This window comes from Staurois parvus, unplaced genomic scaffold (genome assembly GCF_062004578.1).
Source record: "Staurois parvus isolate SC_StPar_1 unplaced genomic scaffold, SC_StPar_1.0 ptg002307l, whole genome shotgun sequence".
NCBI classification, from domain to species: Eukaryota; Metazoa; Chordata; class Amphibia; order Anura; family Ranidae; genus Staurois; species Staurois parvus.
The window spans coordinates 19,785-46,720 of NW_028320103.1; the positions used below are offsets into that span (position 1 = coordinate 19,785).

General features: G+C 48.9%; 1 protein-coding gene across 1 annotated transcript in view; it reads left to right on the forward strand.

Moving 5' to 3' along the window:
* LOC149431275 (nephrocystin-4-like) overlaps nucleotides 1–26,936 on the forward strand; it is a gene marked incomplete at both ends in the record, with an annotated part of 178,425 nt that overhangs the window by 11,860 nt on the left and 139,629 nt on the right. The window contains 2 exons of the mRNA XM_089665727.1: nucleotides 2,474–2,658; nucleotides 5,072–5,192. Of these exons, the coding sequence (XP_089521853.1) occupies nucleotides 2,474–2,658; nucleotides 5,072–5,192 (306 nt within the window). The remainder of the gene's footprint in view (nucleotides 1–2,473; nucleotides 2,659–5,071; nucleotides 5,193–26,936) is intronic.

Genomic DNA, 26,936 nt, shown 5'->3' on the forward strand with positions numbered 1-26,936 from the left:
CTCACTTTCTCATTCTTCCTTCATATCTTTCTTCTTTCATGTCTCTCATTCTTCCTTTATGTCTTTTTCTCTTCCTTCATGTCTGTTGTTCTCTCGTTCTTCTTCCATGTCTTTCTCCCACTTCATTCATGTCCCATTCTTTTTACTTTTCTTTTTCTCTCTTTCTCCATGTTTCTCCCTTTCTTCCTCAATTTCTCTCGCTCACTCCCTCTATGTCACTTTCTCACTTAATTGACATTGTTCTCTCTTTCTCCATGTCACTCTCTCTCCTATTTCCTCCATATCTCTCTCTTATTTCCTCCATGTCTCTCTCTTATTTCCTCCATGTCTCTCTCTCTTTTTTCCCCCATGTCTCTCTCTTCTTTATTTCTTGTCTCTCACGTCCTCCATGTCTCTCTCTCACTTCATTCTTGTCTCTCTTTCATCCTTTATGTCTCTCTCTCTTCTCTCTCTGTCTCTGTTTTTCTCTCTGTCTCTCTCTTTCTCTTCCTGCTTGTCTCTCTGTCTTCCTCCTTGTCTTTCTCTCTCATCCTCCATGTCTCTTTCTCATCCTCGATGTCTCTCTCTCTCATCCTCCATGTCTCTCTCTCTCATCCTCCATGTCTATCATTCTCCATCCATGTCTCTCTCTCTCCCTCTCATTTTCATATTTCCTCCATGTATGTCTCTCCTTCTTCCATGTTTCTCTCTTCCTATGCTTCCATGTCTCTGTCTCACTTCCTCTATATGTCTCACTCTTCTTCCACGTCTCTCGCTCTCTCTTTCTTTTCTTCTCTCTCCCATCCTCTTTATTTCTCTCTCTCCCCCTCACTTTTCCTCTATGTCTCTCTCTCTCTCTCTCCTCCTCTCCCATCCTTTTTATCTCTCTCTCACTCTTCCTCCACGTCTCTCTCTCTCTCTCTCTCTCTCTCTCATCCTTCATATCTCTATCTCTGCCTCTGTGTATGTCTCTCATCTGCCATCTCTTTCTTTCCCTCTCATTCTCTCTTTGTAACTTTTCCTCCATGTATGTCTCTCCTCTTCTTCTATGTCTCTCCTCTTCTTCTATGTCTCTCTCTATCGCTTCTTCCATGTCTCTCTCTTTCTTTTCTTCCTTGTCTCTCTCTCACTTCCTCCATGTTTCTCTCTTGCTTCCTCCATGTCTCTCTCTCTTCTTCCATGTCTCTCTCTCTCTTCTTCCATGTCTCTCTCTCTCTTCTTCCATGTCTCTCTCTCTCTTCTTCCATGTCTCTCTCTCTCTCTTCTTCCATGTCTCTCTCTCGCTTCCTCCATGTTTCTCTCTTGCTTCCTCCATGTCTCTCTCTCTCTTGCTTCCTCCATGTCTCTCTCTCTCTCTTGCTTCCTCCATGTCTCTCTCTGTCTTCTTTCATGTCTCTCTCTTGCTTCCTCCATGTTTCTTGCTCTCTCTCTCTCTCTTTTCCTCTCTACCATCCTATTTATCTTTTTCTTTCCCTTCCTCTTACTTCTTACTGCTTCCTCCATCTCTTTCTTTCCCTCTCATTCTCTCTTTGTCACTTTTCCTCCATGTATGTCTCTCCTCTTCTTCCATGTCTCTCTCTTTCTCTTCTTCCATGTGTCTCTCTCACTTCCTCCATGTTTCTCTCTTGCTTCCTCCATGTCTCTCTCTTGCTTCCTCCATGTCTTTCTCTCTCTTGCTTCCTCCATGTCTCTCTCTGTCTTCTTTCATGTCTCTCTCTTGCTTCCTCCATGTCTGTTTCTTGTTTCCTTCATGTCTCTCTCTCTCACTTCCTCAATGTTTCTTGCTGTCTCTCTCTCTTTTCCTCTCTACCATCCTATTTATCTTTTTCTTTCCCTTCCTCTTACTTCTTACTGCTTCCTCCATCTCTTTCTTTCCCTCTCATTCTCTCTTTGTCACTTTTCCTCCATGTATGTCTCTCCTCTTCTTCCATGTCTCTCTCTTTCTCTTCTTCCATGTCTCTCTCTCACTTCCTCCATGTTTCTCTCTTGCTTCTTCCATGTCTCTCTCTCGCTTCCTCCATGTCTTTCTCTTGCTTCCTCCATGTCTCTCTCTCTTCTTTCATGTTTCTCTCTTGCTTCTTCCATGTCTCTCTCTCGCTTCCTCCATGTCTTTCTCTTGCTTCCTCCATGTCTCTCTCTCTTCTTTCATGTCTCTCTCTCGCTTCCTCCATATCTGTCTCTTGTTTCCTCCATGTCTCTCTCTCATCCTCCATGTCTCTCTCTCCCCCTCCATGTCTGTTTCATCTCCCATCTCTCTCTCTCCCTCTTTCTTATTCTCTCTTTCTCACTTTTCCTCCATGTACGTCTCTCCTCTTCTTCCATGTCTCTCTCTCTCATTTTTTTCCTCTCTCCCCCATCCTCTTTATCTCTCTCCCCCTCCCTCTTCCTCCATGTCTCTCTCTGTCTCTCATTCTTTCTCTCCCACTCTTCCTCCATGTCTGGTCTCACACTCATATATCCTGCATGTCCCTCTGCCTCTTGTTCTGCTTTCCAGGGAATTCTCATTGCTGGTGGGACTCCTGTTTCGATCCAAGAGCGGAGACTACACATTGGTGTCCACAACGGTTGGTGTTTTGTGCAGCCGCCTCAGGTTGTGGTGGTAACACCGGAGAGCAGAGCTGTGAAGGCAAATTCTGCCACTAGCCTGAGGAAGAGACAGGCCAGCGCTCAGACACTAAGGTATGTCCTATCACTCTTTGTCTGAGCTATGAGCTGAGAAATCTGATATATTGTCAGAAACATGCCTGCCGAAATGTTTGAGTTTATCAAAATAAATGAAATGAGCACACGGGACATATCTGAATTTCTGGAGTGAAATTATAGTCACCTTTACCTAGATATGAAGCATAGCGCCGGCTCTGTGTGAAACGTCTATTGAGGAGAACTGTAGACTGTTAAACCTGCTCCTTTACAGTTTTCATCTTTGCATTGAGGCAGAATATCTGTAACAGAACCGACCCCAGACTGCGATTGGGTACTTCCGTCAGACTACCGCTTCCCCGTCTGAACACCGACAACAGACACCACAGCCGACCATACAAGACTAGATGACACCGGGCTTGAAGTAAACCAGGAAGTAGACATGTTTATTTTAACACAGATACAAAATATATACACTCAGGGGACAATCCCCCCTCCCTGCATAATGACACAGGGCGGGGCAATCTACATTTAGTAACAAGAGACACACCAACAGACAGTCCCATCAGGAGGGAGGGCTGCTGGAGACATCCCCCCACCAAGCCAATACACATAAACACATAAATCCCATAATAGTTTGCTCCCAAGCAAGACACACAATAGAACAATGGGATGCAACCACATAACATCAAACAATCAACAACCCCCCACCCCTATATTAGGACAGATCACCCTGTACTCCTAACAGGCACAGGGTGACTTACAAATCAGAGGGTTATGGGGAGCTGAGACAGGGGTCTCCCCACCTCTCCAAAGTGAGCTGTGTTCCATGGGCCCCCCACCCAAAGTGACTCCCATAACAATATCCATTAAAGTGAAACTCCAGGTACAGTAAAAAATAGAGCGGATATAGTGAATGCGGGGTCTGGAGAGAGCGGATATAGTGAATGCAGGGTCCGGGGAGAGTGGATATAGTAAATTGTGGGGTCCGGGGAGAGCGGATATAGTGAATGCGTGGTCCGAGGAGAGCGGATATAGTGAATGCGGGGTCCGGGGAGAGCGGATATACTGAATGCGGGGTCTGGAGAGAGCGGATATAGTGAATGCGGGGTCCGGGGAGAGCGGATATAGTAAATTGTGGGGTCCGGGGAGAGCGGATATAGTAAATTGTGGGGTCTGGGGAGAGCGGATATAGTGAATGCGGGGTCCCGGGAGAGCGGATATACTGAATGCGGGGTCCGGGGAGAGCGGATATAGTGAATGCGGGGTCCGGGGAGAGCGTATATAGTGAATGCGGGGTCCGGGGAGAGCGGATATAGTGAATGCGGGGTCCGGGGAGAGCGGATATAGTGAATGCGGGGTCCGGGGAGAGCGGATATAGTGAATGCGGGGTCGGGGGAGAGCGGATATAGTGAATGCGGGATCCGGGGAGAGCGGATATAGTGAATGCGGGGTCCGGGGAGAGCGGATATAGTGAATGCGGGGTTGGGGGAGAGCGGATATAGTGAATGCGGGATCCGGGGAGAGCGGATATAGTGAATGCGGGGTCCGGGGAGAGCGGATATAGTGAATGCGGGGTCCGGGGAGAGCGGATATAGTGAATGCGGGGTCCGGGGAGAGCGGATATAGTGAATGCGGGGTCCGGGGAGAGCGGATATAGTGAATGCGGGGTCCGGGGAGAGCGGATATAGTGAATGCGGGGTCCGGGGAGAGCGGATATAGTGAATGCGGGGTCCGGGGAGAGCGGATATAGTGAATGCGGGGTCCGGGGAGAGCGGATATAGTGAATGCGGGGTCCGGGGAGAGCGGATACAGTGAATGCGGGGTCCGGGGAGAGCAGATACAGTGAATGCGGGGTCCAAGGAGAGCGGATACAGTGAATGCGGGGTCCGGGGAGAGCGGATACAGTGAATGCGGGGTCCGGGGAGAGCGGATACAGTGAATGCGGGGTCCGGGGAGAGCGGATACAGTGAATGCGGGGTCCGGGGAGAGCGGATATAGTGAATGCAGGGTCCGGGGAGAGCGGATACAGTGAATGCGGGGTCCGGGGAGAGCGGATACAGTGAATGCGGGGTCCGGGGAGAGCGGATATAGTGAATGCGGGGTCCGGGGAGAGCGGATACAGTGAATGCGGGGTCCGGGGTTTAGTAACACTTTAAGCTGATTTAAAGCGAATGTTCAGTTGGGCTGTAAATTCCTTTTATGTTTCATCGAATAAAGAAAACTGAAACCTGATTATATTTCTTGGTTTTTAAACACGATGACTTACTGGAAAAGAAGAAGAAAAATGCCAGAAAATGAAGAGCCTGGCAGGCACAGAATAGCGTCTCTTCCTTTCCTTTCCCATGATAGGTAACAGCTTTAAACCTGACTGCGCTTTGATAGGAGGTGCGGATGAACTGCGGCTGATGTGTAGTGAATGTGACATAACACGATCTTTGTCTTCTCGCAGTTCTTCCGCTCTGGTATTGAGGAGTCGCATACGCCTGCCTGAAATGGTCGATGACCCCAGATTCGCCATCGTCTTCCTGCTGGAGTACGTCTTCACTGTGCCTAGCGGGGTCGGCAGCAAGGTACCATAAAATATGTCATATCCTCTGTTTTATGAGTTCGGAGACTTTATATTTATGCTGAATGAATAAGAAAACATCAGGTTGATTTACTGAAACTGGAGCACTCAGAATCTGGTGCAGTCGTGCCTGGCGGCCAATCAGCTTCCACCTTCATCTTCTAAATATATGCTTTGACAATAAAACAAGGCAGCTGATTGGTTTCTATGCACAGCTGCACCAGATTCTGTGTGCTCCAGTATTCGTAAATCACTCCAAACACGTATGATAGTTAGGGCTCGTTCACATGTGCACCGAGGGGCGGGAAAAACAGGGGGTTAAGCTGCAGTTTTATTGCCTCTGTTCACTTGCTTGAACCACTCATGGCTGTATGCATGTTGCAGCCACGAGTTTGTGCGGCAAAAGTTACCTATCACGTACCTGGTGATGGAGGCCAATGGAGAGAAGGCTTCTCTTGCGGCTACGTTCCGGACGCCCCTGAGAGTGGGACAGCGGGAGTCAGGCCCAAAGTTGCACAGGTCGCCTGTAGGAGGGTTGGTTGGTGGTCCACTCAGAAGCACAACTGGTGCACGGAGATAGGTCTGCAGACAGGAGGCGCCTGTGCGTGGTATGCAAGCCCTTCCGGGATTTAGATGTTTACTGGGTAGTCGGTTCAAGCCAAGGTCAGGTACCAGGTGGGAATCAGAGCAGACGTAGTCAGATGGGATAGCCGAGGTCATACACAGAGGAGCGAGAGAGAGAGAGAGAGCATCCGTAAGCCAAGCTGAGGTCAGATCAGGGGTAAGCAGAGTAGACAGGTCCAGGAGCAAGCCGAGTTGGTAACAGGAAATCACAAGTCAGAATCACAGGAAACAGGAACAGGGCACGGGGAGCTAGAGATCAGCAACTTTTTTTCAACATTTTTGGACTTTTTCATTTATATAGCAAAAAAATAAAAATCCCAGCAGTGAATAAATACCACCAAAATAAAGCTTTATCTGTCTAAAAAAATGCTAAAAAGTTCATATGGGTACAGTGTTGCATGACCGCGCAATTGTCATTCAAAGTGTGATAGCGCTGGAAGCTGAAAATTGGCCTGGACAGGAAGGGGGTGAAAGTGTCCGGACTGGAAGGGGGGAAAGTGTCCGGACTGGAAGGGGGGGAAAGTGTCCGGACTGGAAGGGGGGGAAAGTGTCTGGACTGGAAGGGGGGGTGAAAGTGTCTGGACTGGAAGGGGGGGAAAGTGTCCGGACTGGAAGGGGGGGAAAGTGTCTGGACTGGAAGGGGGGAAAGTGTCTGGACTGGAAGGGGGGGAAAGTGTCCGGACTGGAAGGGGGGGAAAGTGTCTGGACTGGAAGGGGGGAAAGTGTCCAGACTGGAAGGGGGGGAAAGTGTCCGTATTGGAAGGGGGGGAAAGGGTCCGTACTGGAAGGGGGGGAAAGTGTCCGTACTGGAAGGGGGGGAAAGGGTCCGGACTGGAAGGGGGGGAAAGTGTCTGGACTGGAAGGGGGGGAAAGCGTCCGGACTGGAAGGGGGTGAAAGTGTCCGGACTGGAAGGGGGGGAAAGTGTCCGGACTGGAAGGGGGGGAAAGTGTCCGGACTGGAAGGGGGTGAAAGTGTCCGGACTGGAAGGGGGGGAAAGTGTCCGGACTGGAAGGGGGGGGAAAGTGTCCGGACTGGAAGGGGGGGAAAGTGCCTGGACTGGAAGGGGGGGAAAGTGTCTGGACTGGAAGGGGGGGAAAGTGTCTGGACTGGAAGGGGGGGAAAGCGTCCGGACTGGAAGGGGGGGAAAGCGTCCGGACTGGAAGGGGGGGAAAGTGTCCGGACTGGAAGGGGGGAAAGTGTCCGGACTGGAAGGGGGTGAAAGTGTCCGGACTGGAAGGGGGTGAAAGTGTCCGGACTGGAAGGGGGGGGGGGAGTGTCTGGACAGGAAGGGGGGGGGGGGAGTGTCTGGACAGGAAGGGGGGGAAAGTGTCCGGACTGGAAGGGAGGGAAAGCATCCGGACTGGAAGTGGTTAAGACATTCACATTCATTTAATTCGATTTCAGGTGCCATTTCAATTTCCGAATCGCAGCGATATGACTGGGCACTTAGTACACATTTGGGACGATGATATATTGCTGGTTTGGATACAAGCGTTGCTCAGTGGAGTCCTCCTTTAGGTTCCCCAGATGGCTGCATATAGAATACATGTGTGAATTATTATTGTATATAAAGTTCCATTTTCTGACACCTCCCACCTGTCGGCGGAGACAAAGGTGGTCCCTCCATATTGGTGGGCCTCTAATTTCCTTGATGCCACTTTCTGTACTTTACACACAAGTAGTTTTCAATCACCCCGCTCCTATTATCTCCCCCCCCCTCCAGTATCTGGAAGAATCCCGGGAGTTGATTAAATTCCGCTCTTTTCTTTGCAGCGCCGGTTAGATTTATCAGTCTGGCTTTCAATAAATGTTTCTGCTTCTCTTAACATTTTTAAGTGCGTTATTTAGTGAGAAGGCAAGAAAAATACTTTTCTGTTTGTGATTTCTTTGTGCTTTAAAAAGGAAAAAAATAAAAATGACCTCTTTTAAGGAGATTAAAATTGCTTCTGCCTTTTACAGCGTTCTTCATTGTGACATTTTCAATCTGAAAGGATCGCGGTGCTGTCAGTAAATTCGAGGACTCTGAAACAGTTAAAGGAGGACTAGAGAAATTTAAAGGATAAGTTCACCTTTGGGAACATGTTACATGTACCTCCCGTCTTTAGTGTGGAACATATAACATGTTCCCAATACTGTAGCCGCTCCCCGTGATCCATGTATGGGGAAAAGTTTCCCGAACAAGCTGTCACTTTTTGAAAACAGTGCAGCCTTGCGGGGCTCCGCCCACACGGCCGTGTCATTCATTTCCAATGATCTGCGAATGAATGAACTACAAGTCTCAACAACCCTAGCAGCTGTCGGCGTGTAGTTCTCAATGAACTAGCACAGCGCTCTGGAGGGCCGTGGTAGTTCAATAAATCTTCCTGTCAGTATATCTGACAGGTGTACACAGCTGTACACCCCGTACACCTTGTACATCCCGTACACCTTGTACATCCCGTACACCTTGTACACCCCATACACCCCGTACACCCCGTACACCTTGTACACCCCATACACCCCGTACACCCCGTACATCCCATACACCCTGTACATCCCATACACCCCGTACATCCCGTACACCCTGTACATCCCATACACCCTGTACATCCCATACACCCCGTACATCCCGTACACCCCGTACATCCTGTAAATCCTATACATCCTGTACACCCCGTACATCCTGTACACCCCGTACATCCTGTACACCCTGTACATCCCGAACATCCTGTACATCCCGTACATGTCGTACACCCCGTACATCCCCTACACCCTGTACATCCCGTACATCCCAAACATCCTGTACACCCCGTACATCTCGTACATCCCGTACACCCCGTACATCCCGTACATCCCATACACCCTGTACATCCCGTACACCCTGTACATCCCGTACACCCTGTACATCCCATACACCCTGTACATCCCGTACACCCTGTACATCCCGTACACCCCGTACATCCCGTACACCCTGTACATCCCGCACACCCCGTACACCCTATACATCCCGTACACCCCGAACATCCTGCACATTCCGTAAACTCTGTACATCCCGTACACCCTGTACATACCATACACCCCGTACACCCTGTACATCCCTTACACCCCATACATCACGTACCCCATACATCCGATACATCCCGTACGGCAAGCAGATATACTGACAGGTCTTCAGGAGACCTTCATGGCACCAGCAATATTCTGATTGGCTGCTGGACAGCTCCCTGCCTGATCCCTCAGACAACCTTGCCTTATGTCTTCTTTCTCTTGAACCTTGAACCCTATGCTCCTCCCATGAACTTCCTATTTACATCATGCCTTTACACTTCCTGTTTGCCAGATTATTGTGCTCTCTCCAGCTAATATCTTGCTGTTGTTACTCCTTCCGTCTGTAGCTTCACTACCATTCCTATATATATATATATATATATATATATATATATATATTCTCATATATTTATCTATTTTTCGATACTCGTTTTATCATTATTTGGTCCACACAATACCATGCCATTGAGTCCCTTTAGTATTATGTCCCATGACTCATAGTTAACTTTTTTTTATATAATTTATTATTTTTTTATTACATTACTTCTCTATTCTTTCCCCCCATATTATTTTTTTTCCCCCTTCTTCAAGGTCCTTTATTGTTATTACCCGGGTCACAAAGCTCCAGTTTTAATATTTGCCAACATGAATATTTTATCATCATTTTTATTAATCATGTTAATGACCCATGTTAGATTATTGTACATATTGTTTTTATTATGTGATGCTCTGCTTATATTCAGGGGCGTTCTGATTCCCATCCGCTGATCCATGCTGCTGACCCTGTCTACCACCTCGAGCTGTTCTTCACAGTGAAATCAGCCTTCCCCGTCCTGTCTTTTCCCTGTAAAACACTTGAGTCCCCTTCAGCCAATCAGGTCTGAAGAAGAAGCAAGCGCTTCGAAACGCGTCACCTGACTTCATTAGTCGTCCGCCAAGTCCAGACTTCCTTGCAGTCCATACTGGTTAACGGCGCCATTTTCAAACTCTTTGCACCACTGACAGCTGACGGCTCCATCTCCGTTCATCCTGAATGACCAGAAGCCACTACTACATCGCTGGCTGACTGACGGCTCACCAGAGGATTATTTTTATCAATGCCTTTTTAACTTCCTACGTTTTGTGAGTAGTTTTCACACTTTATGTTACCAATAAATTATTAACCCTCTACACTCAGATTGGCTCCCCTTTCTGTTCGGCTTTCACTACCATTCCTTACCAACCTTTGGCTTGTTCCTCGGCTACGCTTCCACTTGATCCCAACCTGCAACCGCTCTTTACTGATCTTTGGTTTGTTTACTGACTGCACTTCTGCTTGATCCCTACCTGCTATATCTGCTACTGGACCCCGGCTTGCCCACCTCCTGGTGGGGCGATTCTGAGGACCTTCACCTGGTACTAACACGCCGCAAAACCAATCCCCACCATTAGCTGTGGGGAACACTGGTTAGTGCTGCACGTCAGGTGAGCCGTCCACCAGGATGACCTGCTTGTGTACCTTTCCTACTGGTTGGTGGGAGCCTCAGTACCATTCCTTACCAACCTTTGGCTTGTTCCTCGGCTACGCTTCCACTTGATCCCAACCTGCAACCGCTCTTTACTGATCTTTGGTTTGTTTACTGACTGCACTTCTGCTTGATCCCTACCTGCTATATCTGCTACTGGACCCCGGCTTGCCCACCTCCTGGTGGGGCGATTCTGAGGACCATGACCTGGTACTAACACGCCGCAAAACCAATCCCCACCATTAGCTGTGGGGAACACTGGTTAGTGCTGCACGTCAGGTGAGCCGTCCACCAGGATGACCTGCTTGTGTACCTTTCCTACTGGTTGGTGGGAGCCTCAGTACCATTCCTTGCCAACCTTTGGCAAGTTCCTCGGCTACGCTTCCACTTGATCCCAACCTGCAACTGCTCGTTACTGATCTTTGGTTTGTTTACTGACTGCATTTCTGATTGACCCCTACCTGCTATATCTGCTACTGGACCCCGGCTGGCCCACCTCCTGGTGGGGTGATTCTGAGGACCATGACCTGGTACTAACACGCCGCAAAACCCATCTCCACCATTAGCTGTGGGGAACACTGGTTAGTGCTGCACGTCAGGTGAGCCGTCCACCAGGGTGCCCTGCTTGCATACATTTCCTACTGGTTGATGGGAGCCTCACTACCATTCCTTGGCAACCTTTGGCAAGTTCCTCGGCTACGCTTCCACTTGACCCCAACCTGCAACCGCTCTTTACTGATCTTTGGTTTGTTTACTGACTGCATTTCTGATTGACCCCTACCTGCTATATCTGCTACTGGACCCCGGCTTGCCCACCTCCTGGTGGGGCAATTCTGAGGACCTTCACCTGGTACTAACACGTCACAAAACCCATCTCCACCATTAGCTGTGGGGAACACTGGTTAGTGCTGCACGTCAGGCGAGCCGTCAACCAGGGTGACCTGCTTGTGTACCTTTCCTGCTGGTTGGTGGGAGCCTCAGTAACATTCTTCACCAACCTTTGGCAGTTGGTGGGAGCCTCTCTACTGCTATAGCTACTGGTCTCCGTGCCTGACCCCTGACCGTGACAGACTTGCAGGTCAGCAGGAACCAGTATGGGCTGCGGGGAAGCCAAGAGATCAACGCTCCTGGAGGTGTCCATTTCCCAGCCGAATTTGAAGGACCTTTTCTCGGCAACGTAGCAGCCTTCAGTGATGCTTCTTTATAGCTAAGTGTTGAAAAGGTCTGATTGTGTGTCGGTTCTCTTTAGGTGACACTCATCTCTTCCCCTTGGCCTAGATAACTGTATATTGTACGGTTCTGTGGAATGCTCTCTTAGGTAGCACTATATAACACTCCAGCATGTGCGATCTCAGCTTGTTGGGAAATCGTGTAACATGACGGCGGATGGTGATGATCACTTATCAGACACATTTTAGCATGTTCTTCGGATCCATGCACTCTCATTTTCTTGCAAATACACTTCTAGAGAACAGTGTGTGATGAACAAGTATTACTGATAAGTGGATGTCTTCTGTCTCAGCCGCATTTCATCCGTGTTCTGCTTAAAGCTGAACTCCAGGCAAATAAAAAAAAAAAAAAAAAAGAAATACAGCTCTGTAATCAATAATACATTATTAAATGAATTTTTAAATACTGTCCAGTTACAGGCTTGGGGAGGGTTCGGGATGACCTGGGTGCAGGGGAAGTGGGTTGGAATCTGGTCATCAGATTGAGGACATCTGGTGGGAGAAAAAAGTACTGCAGGTAAAATCTCTGGATTGAAGGTGAATACTGCAGGCTATTCATTTGTATCTGATGTTGTCTGGAGTTCTACTCTAAAGCCACAGTTCGGACAATTTTTTTTTTTAATGGTCAACAAAAGTTAAAATTTCTGTCAGTCTTTATTTCTTTCTGTGGTCATATTTGGGAGATTTTTCATTACTTCCTATCCCTGCTTGTTCACCAAAAGATGTACTCATTCTGGTGGTCAGTATTATTTATCCCACTTTCTCTGAGCTTAAATGGTCTTGACTCATCTCCCAGCCTATAACTGGACAGGGATAGAAAAAGCCGCATAATTATGAGCTCATCCTCTGTCACTTTGCTCCCTCCTCCTATCAGCATGTTTTGTACAAGCACATGAACCGATTGACTCCTTGTGCTGCCCCTTCCTCTCACACTGAAACCGTGCTATAAAGGAGGCCGATTCCTTGTCAAATTCAGATACTTCTACTGCTTGCATTTAAAATATAGTGGAAGGTGAGTGGGGACCAGAGAGAGAGGACTAAGCCGCAGAGGATCAGCAGAACTTGAAGATGTCACACATAGTGTGGAGCATGGGAGCAATATAGTGGGAGGTGAGTGGGAACTGGAGAGAGAGGAGTATCATCAAACCAGAGGATGAGCAGAGCTGGGGGTTACTACTGAGTGGGGGATCTGTAGAGCTGTGGGCTACTGCTGAACGGAGGATCACCAGATGTGGGGTCTACGACTGAGCGGAGTATCAGTAGAGCTGGAGGTACTCCAGAGTGGGGCATCATTAGAGCTGGGGGCTACCACTGAGTAAAGTATCAGTAGAGCTGGAGGTACCCCAGAGTGGGGCATCAGCAGAGCTAGGGGTAATACTGAATGGGGGATCAGCAGAGCTGGAGGTACTACCAAGTGGGTCATCAGCAGACCTGGGGGTAATACTGAGCAGGGGATCAGCAGAACTGGGGAGTACTATTGATTGGAGGATTAGCAGAGCTGGAGGTATTACCGAGTAGGTCATCAGCAGAGCTAGAGGTAATACTGAGCAGGGGATCAGCAGAACTGGGGGGTACTACTGATTGTAGGATCAGCAGAGCTGGAGGTATTACCGAGTAGGTCATCAGCAGAGCTAGAGGTAATACTGAGCAGGGGATCAGCAGAACTGGGGGGTACCACTGAGTGGAGGATTAGCAGAGCTGGAGGTACTACCGAGCGGGTCATAAGCAGAGCTATGGGTAATACTGAGTAGGGGATCGGCAGAACTGGGGAGTACTACTGAGTGGAGGATTAGCAGAGCTGGAGGTACTACCGAGTGGGTTATCAGCAGAGCTAGGGATAATACTGAGTGAGGGATCAGCAGAACTGGGGGGTACTACTGAGTGGAGGATCAGCAGAGCTGGAGGTACTACCGTGTAGGTCATCAGCAGAGCTAGGGGTAATACTGAGCGAGGGATCAGCAGAACTGGGGGGTACTACTGAGTGGAGGATTAGCAGAGCTGGAGGTACTACCGAGTGGCTCATCAGCAGAGCTAGGGTTAATACTGAGCGAGGGATCAGCAGAACTGGGGGGTACTACTGAGTGGAGGATTAGCAGAGCTGGAGGTACTACCGAGTGGGTCATCAGCAGAGCTAGGGGTAATACTGAGCAGGGGATCAGCAGAACTGGGGAGTACTACTGAGTGGAGGATTAGCAGAGCTGGAGCTACTACCGAGTGGGTCATCAGCAGAGCTAGGGGTAATACTGAGTGAGGGATCAGCAGAGCTGGGGGGTACTGTTGAGCTGGGGATCTGCTGAATGGGGGGATGAATCTGCTGAGTGAGGGTGCTAATGAACTGGGGATCTGGCGAGCGAGAATATTACTGAGTTGGGGTTCTACTGGGCCCCTTTAAAACAAATAGAAACCCAACACACAGGGAATTTGCCAAGCTTCGAAAGAGCATCACTGAAGCCTGAAAACACATACAACATGCATGTTGAAGCGGTAGGTGCTTTAATGCGTGTTAAAATCAAAGGAAGTGTAAACAATCCCTAAAGAGTTAAATGGCATCCTGTCATTGTCAATAACATTGAGTATTGTGCCCCCCCCCCCCCGCTACATAACAACCTCATCGCCTGTGGTGCTTTTCTCACTCGCCTTCTTCCCGGCTGATGTGTAATCATCTGCGTCCCCTTGAATTTAGATTTCTGTCAATCCCCCAGCCTGGGTATAATTGCGATATCCCTTCTCTGCGTCTCTCTACCCTCCGCCAGGGCTTTGTCCCTTTCTCTTTATTCATTGGAAGACCTTGCTTGGCACCATTGACTTTTTCTGCTGCTCGGTCCACCCTGGACGTTGGAGTTGTCACCAACTGGCGAGCCGGCCAGGAAAGTGGCAGATACATCGATTCCAGCAGAGGCTGCAGGCAGCGGGAACTGAGAGATGAGAAACCACTGACAGCGCGGCACCCAGCAACTAAGGACACGTTTTCTTTGATTTAATAAGTGAGATGAACCCACAGGAACCAGGAGGTGTCTGTGCAGCAGTTCCTAATGTAAGGAGTACGCGGGGAGCCTGTGATTGATGTGCAGCAGAGGGAGTGTGCTGGGAGACCATGTGGCCGATAAAGTCGGCTAAGGACTTTCAGAATGAGGGATTGTATGAACTAATAAAGAGAACTACACAGCAAGCGTACAGTTATTTCAGCTGAAGCTGCTGCTTTGTTCAGTTTAAAAGTGAACCCACCGCCAGGCTATGAAAAAAGAACGGAAAATTCCTGAATATAAGCCAACATCCCCAAAATTACATCACCAATCTTGTCTCCAAATATCACCCAAACTCTCCTCTCACTACCTCTCACTACCTCCTGCTCTCTAGCTCCCTTGTCTCCTCCTCCCATGCTCTTCTCCAGGACTTCTCCAGAGCCTCCCCCATCCTCTGAAACTCTCTACCCTAATTTATCAGACTATCACCGGCTCACTTTTAGGCGATCTCTGAAAACCTCTCTCTTCAGGGAAGCCTGTCCTGCCTTCAGCCTCCATTCAGTGTCCTCCATCCCCCTCTGCCAATCCCTCCACCGGCCTCCACTCAGTTTCCTTCACCCCTCTCTGCCAATCCCTCCAATGGCCTCCACTCTGACTCCACCCCTCTCTGCCAATCCCTCCACTGGCCTCCACTGTGTGTCCTTCACCCCTCTCTGCCAGTCCCTCCACTGGCCTCCATTCATGTCCTCCAACCCCCTCTGCCAATCCCTCCACTGGCCTCCATTCATGTCCTCCAACCCCCTCTGCCAATCCCTCCACTGGCCTCCACTCAGTGTCCTCCACCCCTCTCTGTCAATCCCTCCACTGGCCTGCACTGAGTGTCCTCCACCCCTCTCTGCCAATCCCTCCACTGGCCTCCACTCAGTGTCCTCCACCCCTCTCTGCCAATCCCTCCACTGGCCTCCATTCAGTGTCCTCCACCCCTCTCTGCCAATCCCTCCACTGGCCTCCATTCAGTGTCCTCCACCCCTCTCTGCCAATCCCTCCACTGGCCTTCATTCAGTGTCCTCCACCCCTCTCTGCCAATCCCTCCACTGACCTCCATTCAGTGTCCTCCACCCCTCTCTGCCAATCCCTCCACTGGCTTCCCATTGCCCATTGAATAAAATTAAAAACATTAACAATAACGTATAAAACCATTTATAACTCCGCCCCAAATTACATCACCAATCTTGTCTCCAAATATCACCCAAACCGTCCTCTCCGCTCCTCGCACGACCTCCTACTCTCTAGCTCCCTTGTCGCCTCCTCCCATGCTCATCTCCAGGACTTCTCCAGAGCCTCCCCCATCCTCTGGAACTCTCTACCTTAATTTATCAGACTATCGCCTACTCTGCTCACTTTTAGGCGATCTCTGAAAACTGATCTCTTCAGGGAAGCCTGTCCTGCCCTCAGCTAATAATGGAATCTTCTATTCCTCCTACCAGTCCATCCCCCACAGTTACTACCTTTTGTACCACTAGCCCCTCCCTCTTAGATTGTAAGCTCCAAGGATCAGGGCCCTCCTAACCCTCTTGTATTGAACCGTATTGTCTCCCTTTATATTGTAAAGTGCTGAGCAAACCTTTGGCACTATATAAATCCTCTATAATAATAATAACAATTGGAAAAAGGAGAGTCCCCCCCCAACACTGGGACTTTAAGGGCTTAGAAAGTACTAGAAGTATTAAAAAAGTAAAAATTTTATTTGTCAAAAAAGGTGATAACACGAAGACATACAAAACAATACATCATACAGAGTCATAATAAAGCCTCACAATCAGAACATGAAATGACACGATAAGGATACCCAGTATGACTGGCTGGTCATAAAAGATACAAATTGGTATCATCATAGATGTCACGAAGCTGCAGAGATACCAATCTATTTGTTCCACTCTCTGCTGACTGGCTGTTATTACATTCCCACCAGCCCTGGTTACCCATAACAACTACAAAGCCTCCTGCCAACTCCTCTGCTGGGTTACCTGCTCGTGGTGGACCTCTAGTTTCTCCTCTTCACCCCTGTGTGTACTTAACAGGCCCTGTTCTGAATACGCCATGTACCTTCATGCACCTCTTTGTAGTAACTTCAGACCAGAACAGTTGATGAAACTTTCAATAGCACAGTCCATCAATACACCGATCATAGAACAGTCCAGTCCTAACTAACTAGCATAGGCTGCCCAGTTTCATACCTTCCCCAAAGTAATAGTCCTTCAAGTCCATAGCTGGTAGTGTCCTGGCTCTAGGTAGACTTCCAAAGTGGGTAACCCAACAGCGGGGGGGATAGAGGGGGTCATACCACTCTGGTGAGGACTACATTGTTCAGCAGGCCTTTCCCTCCAGTCCCATGTGGGTGCTTCCAAACACTGCCTGCCCACCTCCCCTTCTATTTATTGGTCCACAAAAGAGGGCAGGACCCAAAAATACTCAGGAACGCTCTGGGACACAGTTAACCCCTTCCCATCCTGGGCAACCTGTATCTGCATAACTACGCAGTGCAATTAAAATGATCATATTCACAGGAACTCCATAAACACCTGCATACATAATAACTTAAAAAAAATATATACTTTCAACTCGTTAAGTCCATCACTGTTTTTTTTTTTTGTTCCCACACCACCATCTTGGATTTGAAAGCTGGCTTCTTGGATAGGAGGAAGTCAAAAAATAATGGGTGATCCGAATGACAGAGATGCCATTGAGGTGTGTAAAGGAGTTGCGGTGTGTCTAAGGATGGATCGGAGTTGTGATGTTTGATGAATCACATAGGGCTTTCTTTCACTGAAAAGACACGTTTTGTGGCTCGCACTTGCCACTTCATCATTGTAGGGTGATACACAAAGGTTTTCCACTTCCTGATCCCAGGCCTTTCCCAAATTTCACATGAACAACCTTGGGGGAAGTCTGGAACCAGAAAATGTGAAATGGCTGGTTGGAGCTACGGACTGTGATGGACTGTTTCAGTTGTTAAACATCCGTTCATCCGTGGAACCACTGAATAATGATTAACTCTTTTTGGAATAGTGGGCTGCTACCTAACTGGTGCAAATGCGATATAGCTTCAGTGGCAACGGTATTTAGATGAGGAGGAAGGAACATCCAATGTCCAAAGTGATATCACACTTGATAAGAAGTTAACAGTCATTTGCTGAGAGTCATACATGTACAGATCAAGCCAACACGTTTCTGGGGAATATGCTTCCCCCTACTTTTGGGGTGTTGGTATGTATCATTGGAGATTGGTGGGCTCCGCTAAGGTACCTGTGTCTCTTATGAAAGCAGATGTTGGTTCTACTGGTGTCAAGGTCCTACCTTTTCCCAGAGGTTTTGTTTCTCCATGTGCTGGCATCCATGTTGGATTTCTGCAGAGCATGGTGGGAATCTTTTTATGCCTTCTGGCCTCTGAGGTCCATCCCCCAGAGGGGTGTGGCTAATTACATATAAGCCTGTGGTCCGCACATGCCCTTTGCACTTGTGTCTTGTGTCTTTGTGTTGCTATAACTCTGTTCTGACTCTCGTGACTCTCCTGGAATCTGACTCGGCTTGTGACCTGACCATTCTTTTTGTTCTCCTTTGATCTGACCCTCCGTTGCTGAACTCGGCTCGTGACCCGTGATTCTCGTCTGCTGTCCTGTACCGTTTTGTCCCGTTGTTGTCGTCCCGGCCTGCCCGACTACTCTATTGTCTTTTCCACCAGCTACACGCCATTGGCGGCGGCCATTACTGCAACTGAGGTGTCTCGGGGGCCGCGACCTGGTTCCTGGCTGCGTCAAGTCCATCCCCACCATCAGGGGCCCTGGTGAAGGGCAGCCTGGGACTTAGACTCCGCGCCCTGGGGGACTTCGGTCTGTGGGTGGTGGTTGTCGCCAGCCAGTGCGTTACATTGTTATTAGGCCTGCCTGTCCGTTCCTCAGCTCCTGCCCTGACATTTGGTGCAGAGGCCCATCAAGTGTGATATCACTTTAGATATTGGGCGCTCCTTCCTCTTCATCTAGAACCAAGAAGTGGAAAACTTTTGTGCAACACCCTAAACAGATGAAGTGGCAAGCATGGGCCACAAAATGAATCTCTTCCGTGAAATACAGTCCTATGTGTTTCCTCAAACATCACAACCCTGATCTATCCTTAGACACACCGCCATCCTATTACACACCATAACTGGAGCCTCTACCATTTGGACCACTAATGGGTTTCTTGACTTCCTCCTATCTAATCTGTGTATCACCAGCCTTAGAACGCCCTAGAGGTTTCAGACTTGGGACCCCCAAGGCATCGAGAGTGGTCAGTCCTCTCCTGTATGGAGACAGCGATTATCTCCACCGCTACTTCCACAAAGTGTTGCATGCCTTACCATAGGGGGTGACCACAACCTCACCAAATTTAAGTTTGCTTGTCTTCGTTTTTCCACCTAGCATCTGTATATCTTTTTTGAATCGATAACTATAATACAGATATATACTATAGGGGCTCTCACGTGTCTCATTTTTTCTCTGTTGGACACTCTGAACTTTCTTTTGGGTCTTCATTTTGCCTTTTGGGCTTGACCTTTCAGACATCCGAGGACCACCACCACTCGTATTCTTTAGAGCTGGCTGTCAATCACAGCACCCCCACCCCCCCCCACCTGCCATCTTCTCTCCTTTTGTCATAGATAAAGAGACAAGCTGTGCCTAGCAATAAGCTGACACTTATATTCATACAAGTTTGACACTCTAAAGGCGGTTTCACCGATATAAATATTAATAATATTGGAGATTTGTTATAGAGGCGCAGAAGAGGTCTCTCCTCCCCAGTGCGGTCTTATTAGACATCTGTCAGCTTATTCATTTGTAACGCTTCTTTTGGAGTTCGAAATGTCATATAAATAATTAAGTGATCTGCTGAAATCTTTCTCGCTGATGTTGCACTATTTTCTGTATGTCCCACGCGAGGCTTGGCTGTGGATCCGCTCATTCAATAGTAATTCCTGTTTGTCACTCTCAACAACGGAAATATTTTATTCATTTAGTTTGAAACATTTTAAAAGCTGTTGCTTCTCGGAATTTTTTTCCCTCTTTGGGAAGCCACTTTCTTTACATAGCTGGGGAACAAGGCTCTCAGCATTCCTGTACTTTGCATCCAACAGCCACTTCCTTTGTATAGTTTGTTGAAAAGGCTCTTCGCATTCCTGAACTTTGTATCAAGCAGCCACTTCCTTTGTATAGCTTGGTGAAAAAGCCCTCAGTATCCCTTTGCTTCATCTCAAGAAGCCACTTATTTAATATAGCTTGGTGAAAAGGCTGTCAGCATTCCTGTTCTTTGTATCAGGCAGCCACTTACACTATATTGCCAAAAATATTTGGATACCCCTCCCAATCATGTGATTCAGGTGTTCCAATCCCCTCCCAATCATGGGATTCAGGTGTTCCAATCCCCTCCATATCATGTGATTCAGGTGTTCCAATCCCCTCCATATCATGTGATTCAGGTGTTCCAATCCCCTCCATATCATGTGATTCAGGTGTTCCAATCCCCTCCATGGACACAGGTGTATACAATCAAGCCCCTAGGCATGCAGACGGCTTCTACAAACATTTGTGAAAGAATGGGTCGCTCTCAGGAGCTCAGTGACTCCAAGCGTGGTCCCGTGATAGGTGGCCACCTGGGCAATAAGTCCATCCGTGACATTTCCTGGCTACTAAATATTCCACGCTCAACTGTTAGTGGGATTATAACAAAGTGGAAGCCACTGGGAACAACAGCCACTCAGCCACCAAGTGGTAGGCCACGTCACATGACAGGGCGGGGCAGCGCATGCTGAAGCGCACAGTGCGCAGAAGTCGCCAACTGTCTGCAGAGTCAATAGCTAAAGACCTCCAAACTTGGTGTGGCCTTCAGATGAGCCCAACAACAGTGCGTAGAGAGCTTCATGGAATGGGTTTCCATGGCTGAGCAGCTGCATCCAAGCCTTCCATCACCAAGTACAATGCAAAGCTTCTGATGCCGTGGTGTAAAGCACGCCGCCACTGGACTCTAGAGCAGAGGAGGTGTGTTCTCTGGAGGGACCAATCACGCTTCTCTGTCTGGGAATCCTATGGACGTGTCTGGGTTTGGTGGTGGCCTGGAGAACGGTACTTGCCTGACTGCATTGTGCTAAGTGTAAGGTTTGGTGGAGGGGGGATTATGGTGTGGGGTTGTGTTTCAGGGGTTGGCTTGGCCCCCTAGTTTAAGTGAAGGGAACGCTTAAGGCGACATTTTGGACAATTTCATGCTCCCAACTTTGTGGGAAGAGTTTGGGGATGGCCCTTTCCTGTTCCAACATGACTGCGCACCAGTGCACAAAGCAAGGTCCATAAAGACATGGAGGAGCCAGTTTGGGGTGGAGGAACGTGACTGTCCTGCACAGAGTTCTGACCTCAACCCCATAGAACACCTTTGGGATGAATTAGAGCGGAGACTGCGAGCCAGGCCTCCTCCCCCGACATCAGTGGAAGAATGGTCCAACCTTCCCATAGACACCCTCCTAAACCTTGTGGACGGCCTTCCCAGAAGAGTTGAAGCTGTTATAGCTGCAAAGGGCGGGGCCAACTCAATATTGAACCCTACGGACTAAGACTGGGGGGCCATTAAAGGTCATGTGTGTGGAAAGGGCGGGGCCAACTCAATATTGAACCCTACGGACTAAGACTGGGGGACCATTAAAGATCATGTGTGTGGAAAGGCCGGCGGCCCAATACTTTTGGCAATATAGTGTACTTTGTATAGCTCGGTGAGAAGGCTCTCAGCATTTCTGTACTTTGTGTCTTTCATAGCTGGGTAAAGAGACTCTGAACATTCCTGCAGTTTGTCTGTGAAGGTTCTCATTTATCTGAGTCATGGTGGATATAACAGGTGAAAATAAAGCAAAAGAAACTAGAAAACATAAAACTAATGCAGCCACCACACCAAGGACTAGTAAGCTTACAGTTTTGATTTGGGGTTTAGATACATTTCTAAGAGACCCTGTCACCTAGTCCATTTTTTTGTTTCAACTGATACAAGGGAACAAATAGGAAGACCAGACTTCTGCTTTGAGTTTGCTTTTGTTGAGTCAACCAACAAGCAAAAAAGCGATCTAACAGTTAATTCTGATTTTCACCACAAAGGTGCACTTATCCTTTAATTTAGGCATCTTGTTCCTCTGATTAACATGGGGAGTAAAATTAATTGAGTCACATTTTAAATCGAACTTCCTCAATCCTGACACATCATTTCCATTCAGCGTCCCACCAAGCCGTATGAAAATGTTTCATTTCACGCACAGCTGGGTCATTACAGTTCACACCTCGGTGCCGAATAACCGTGAATTCACTTAGAAAGTCGCATATTTACAGCGTTTCTCTCAATGCAAAATATTTATCGGCCCTTGGAACGCTGGCGTCCCATTGGTCATTCAAGTGACAACGCGACGATCTCAAAATAAACAATGTCTGAAGGTTGGAAGGACGGACACAAAGACCCCCCCCCCCCATGGACTGGGATAGAATCCCTATTTATAATCTCAGTCATAACCCACGGGGGCTTTGTGTTCACCAGAGACCGCAATATCACGTGGCGACTAATCCATTATACACGGCAGTGCCTTGTAAAGTGAGCATGGCGACACCGCGCACTTACCAGAATTTACAGCGGACTGATTGGTGTGTAAGGTGCACCAAAAATGAATGTCTTCGATGGTCGTAACAAAGTTCTCCGCTATAAAACATTAACTGTGCCGAACTTTGGAGGAACAAGCAAAGCAGTACATTGCTAATACCACCCAGCAAGCACTGCAGCTGTACTAAAATAAAGAAAATTCAAGAGTCCGGGCAATATGAAACTTAATCTGGGGCCCTCGTCTCTACCCCCATCTTGTTTCTGCAGTCGGCGGTAGAGAGGAGGACAGAACCCCTCCTACAGATCCAGCTCCTCTCTTTGCAGCCGCAACACCCTCTTGTCTCTGCCTCCCCTGGTCTCAGCATTCAGTAGCAGAGAAGAGGACAGAACTCCTCCTACAGATCCTCTCTGTGTACCCGCAGCACCCCCATGTTTCCACCTCCCCTGGCCTCAGCATTCAGTAGCAGAGAAGAGCACAGAACTCCTCCTACAGATCCTGTGCCTCTCTGTGCAGCCGCAGCACCCTCCTTGTCTCCACCTACCCTGGACTCCGCATTCATTGGCAGAGTTGAGGACAGAACCCCTCCTACAGATCCATATCCTCTCTGTCTACCCACATCACCCCCTTGTTTCCTCCTCCCCTAGTTTCAGCATTTAGTAGCAGAGAAGAGGACAGAACTCCTCCTACAGATCCAGATCCTCTCTGTGCAGCCGCAGCGCCCTCCTTGTCTCCACCTACCCTGGTCTTAGCATTCAGTAGCAGAGAAGAGGACAGAACTCCTCCTACAGATCCAGATTCTCTCTGTGTACCCGCAGCACCCCCATGTTTCCACCTCCCCTGGTCTCAGCATTCAGTAGCAGAGAAGAGCACAGAACTCCTCCTAGAGATCCTGTGCCTCTCTGTGCAGCCGCAGCACCCTCCTTGTCTCCGCCTACCCTGGACTCCGCATTCATTGGCAGAGTTGAGGACAGAACCCCTCCTACAGATCCATATCCTCTCTGTGTACCCGCAGCATACCCTTGTTTCTGCCTCCCCTGATCTCAGCATTCAGTAGTAAAGAAGAGGACAGAACTCCTACAGATCCTGTGCCTCTCTGTGCAGCTTCAGCATCCCCCTTGTCTACTTCTCCCCTGGTCTCAGCATTCAGTAGCAGAGAAGAGGACAGAACTCATCCTACAGATCCAGCTCCTCTGTGCAGCTTCAGCACCCCCTTTGTCTCTGCCTCCCCTGGTGTCAGCATTCAGTAGCAGAGAAGAGGACAGAACTACTCCTACAGATCCAGATCCTCTGTGCAGCCGCAGCACCCCCCTTGTTTCTGCCTCCCCAGGTCTCAGCATTCAGTAGCAGAGAAGAGGACAGAACTCCTCCAACAGATCCTGTGCCTCTCTGTGCAGCCGCAGCACCCTCCTTGTCTCCACCTACCCTGGTCTTAGCATTCAGTAGCAGAGAAGAGGACAGAACTCCTGCTACAGATCCAGCTCCTCTCTGTTCAGCTGCAGCACCCCCTTTGTCTCCGCCTCCCCTGGTCTCAGCATTCAGTAGCAGAGAAGAGGACAGAACTCCTCCTAGATATCCTGTGCCTCTCTGTGCAGCCGCAGCACTCTCCTTGTCTCCGCCTACCCTGGTTTCAGCATTCAGTAGCAGAGAAGAGGACAGAACTCCTCCTACAGATCCAGCTCCTCTCTGTGCAGCCGCAGCACCCGCTTGTCTCCACCTCCCCTGGTCTCAGCATTCAGTAGCAGAGAAGAGGACAGAACTCCTCCTACAGATCCAGCTCCTCTGTGCAGCCGCAGCACCCCCCTTGTTTCTGCCTCCCCAGGTCTCAGCATTCAGTAGCAGAGAAGAGGACAAAACTCCTCCTACAGATCCAGCTCCTCTCTGTGCAGCCGCAGCACCTCCTTGTCCCCGCCTCCCCTTGTCTCAGCATTCAATAGCAGAGAAGAGGACAGAACTCCTCCTACAGATCCATCTACTCTCTAACAGCCAATGAGAAAAGGTGAAAATATACTGTCGGGGGGGAACCAAGTAAACTTTTAACTTTCCCTTGCTTGAGTAAAGGAAAGGTTCGCTTGAATTGGGGACATTTTATTTCTGTCCAGAAACATTCCCCTGCACAGCGGAGGAGGGGCAGGGATGGAGGAAGGGTTTAATATCGCACCTTCCGATGAATGTCTGTGCCAGCAAACCTCCATTGTTCTCTTCCCGAATCAAGAAAATAAAACGGAAACGAGATGTAAAAATAAAAGAAAGGAAAACTGTGATCTGCTGTGAAAGCTGATTTTGTTTCAAGTTTCGGAGCGACGCACAACACTCGGCGGCGGCGCCTTTGTTTCCCCGGACATATGTCTGACGCTGTACTGCGTATGAAAAGAGCTGCAAACACGACTGTGATCCAGAGACGCCGCTTCATAAAAGTCGCCTTTGTGTTCCGCGAATGATAGGCTGCTCGGCTTGCTCATTATTCCGCCTGACAGTTTACTGTACAGAACAATAGACCGACTGCACAAATGGCCAGCTGATGAGGAACACAGATAGGCCCGGGCTTCATAAATCGGGGAAGCGGCATGTCCAGACTGCAGAGGACCTTCATGACCAGAATCCAAAGAGTAACCCTCCTCGCCTTATTCAGTAAAGACCAATCAAAAGTCAGTTCTGTGCAAGTTGGAAAGCACAGGAAGGATTCTGATTGGTTGCAAACAGGTCTGGATCTAGGGGGGTCCTGGGGAAGGCTGCCCCCCCCCCCATTTTAGTTGTGCTCTGAGAGTGCATCCACTAATCCATCAGACTTGATGGGGACAATTGATGTAACGGAGTAATCTGAGGAGGCAGATGATGTAAGGGGGCACTCTGAGGAGGCAGATGATGTAAGGGGGCACTCTGATGAGGACAATTTATGTAAGGGGGCACTCTGATGAGGACAATTTATGTAAGGGGGTACTCTGAGGAGGCAATTCATGTAAGGGGGTACTCTGAGGAGGCAATTCATGTAAGGGGGTTCTCTGAGGAGGCAATTCATGTAAAGGGGTTCTCTGAGGAGGCAGTTAATGTAAGGGGGCACTCTGATGAGGACAATTTATGTACGGAGCATTCTGAGGGGGGAAGTTGATGTAAGGGGGGACTCTGAGCAGGGCAATTGATGTAAGGGGCCACTCTAATGAAGACAATTTATATTAGGGGGTACTCTGAGGGGAAAATTGATGTAAAGGAGCACTCTGAGGGGGCAATTGATGTAAGGGGGGACTTTGAGAGGGGAAGTTGATGTAAAGGGGCATACTGAGGGGAGCAGTTGCTGTAAGGGGGGGCACTCTGATGAGGACAATTGATTTACGGGGGCACTCTGATGAGGACAGTTGATGTAAGGGGGGCACTCTGATTGGGACAATTGATGTACGGGAGCACTCTGATGAGGACAATTGATGTACGGGGGCACTCTGATGAGGACAATTGATGTAAAGGGGCACTCTGATGGGGACAGTTGCTGTAAGGGGGCACTCTGATGAGGACAATTGATGTACGGGGGCACTCTGATGAGGACAATTGATGTACGGGGGCACTCTGATGAGGACAATTGCTGTAAGGGGGCACTCTGATGAGGACAATTGATGTACGGGGGCACTCTGATGAGGACAATTGCTGTAAGGGGGCACTCTGATGAGGACAATTGATGTATGGGGGCACTCTGATGAGGATAATTGATGTACGGGGGCACTCTGATGAGGACAATTGATGTACGGGGGCACTCTGATGAGGACAATTGATGTACGGGGGCACTCTGATGAGGACAATTGATGTACGGGGGCACTCTGATGAGGACAATTGATGTAAAGGGGCACTCTGATGGGGACAGTTGCTGTAAGGGGGCACTCTGATGAGGACAATTGATGTATGGGGGCACTCTGATGAGGACAATTGATGTACGGGGGCACTCTGATGAGGACAATTGATGTACGGGGGCACTCTGATGAGGACAATTGATGTAAAGGAGAACCTGATTTAAGGGGGGACTCTTATAGGATCCCTGGTGTAAGGAGGGACATAAGGGGGCACAAGTTCTGTTTAATCACCCTGATCTAGTGACAGCCTTATCCATCTAGCATTCCTTGCTTTGTCCTGCACCGCCTATGCACTACCTGTCAGACGTTATTTCCGGGTTGTGACTCTTGGTACAGAAGCGTGCCGAGTGAACAGGGAATTCAGGTTTCCGGCATCTCCATCACACTATTGACATTGTGCCCCCTGACTTCTGTTACTGCACCCACAGATCCGATAGGCTAGATCCGGCCCTGGTCATAGAGGGTTACTGCACTTTGGCTATAGAACAACAAGAATTGCAAGCAGTAGTCCTCGGTGCCATGATTTTGGCAGATCTGGTATCAGGAGTGGGAGCTTTCATTGTCAAGACAACCAACACACAATGAGGTAAGTCTGTGGTTTTAGAAGTTTGGCCGGGTTCACGTCCTGCGGGAGCGATGGCGCGCGTTACGTAAAGGGAAGCCCATTCATTTCAGCAGGCTCTGCTACTATGAAGAACATAAAAAGAAAGTTCCTGACCCGTTTTCAAAATCACAGCGCACAAAATCTTGTCCTTCCTGAGCCCTTGTAGAGAGTTGGGTTTTTCTCCTGCAGCTGCAGCCATGTTCTTTATAGGACCACCCTTTTACTTTTCCGGTACTGGGAAGGACCACCTCCCTTCTGCGGTGGTTTCTGGGCTGAGATCCCTTTACACAGAGATGATGGAG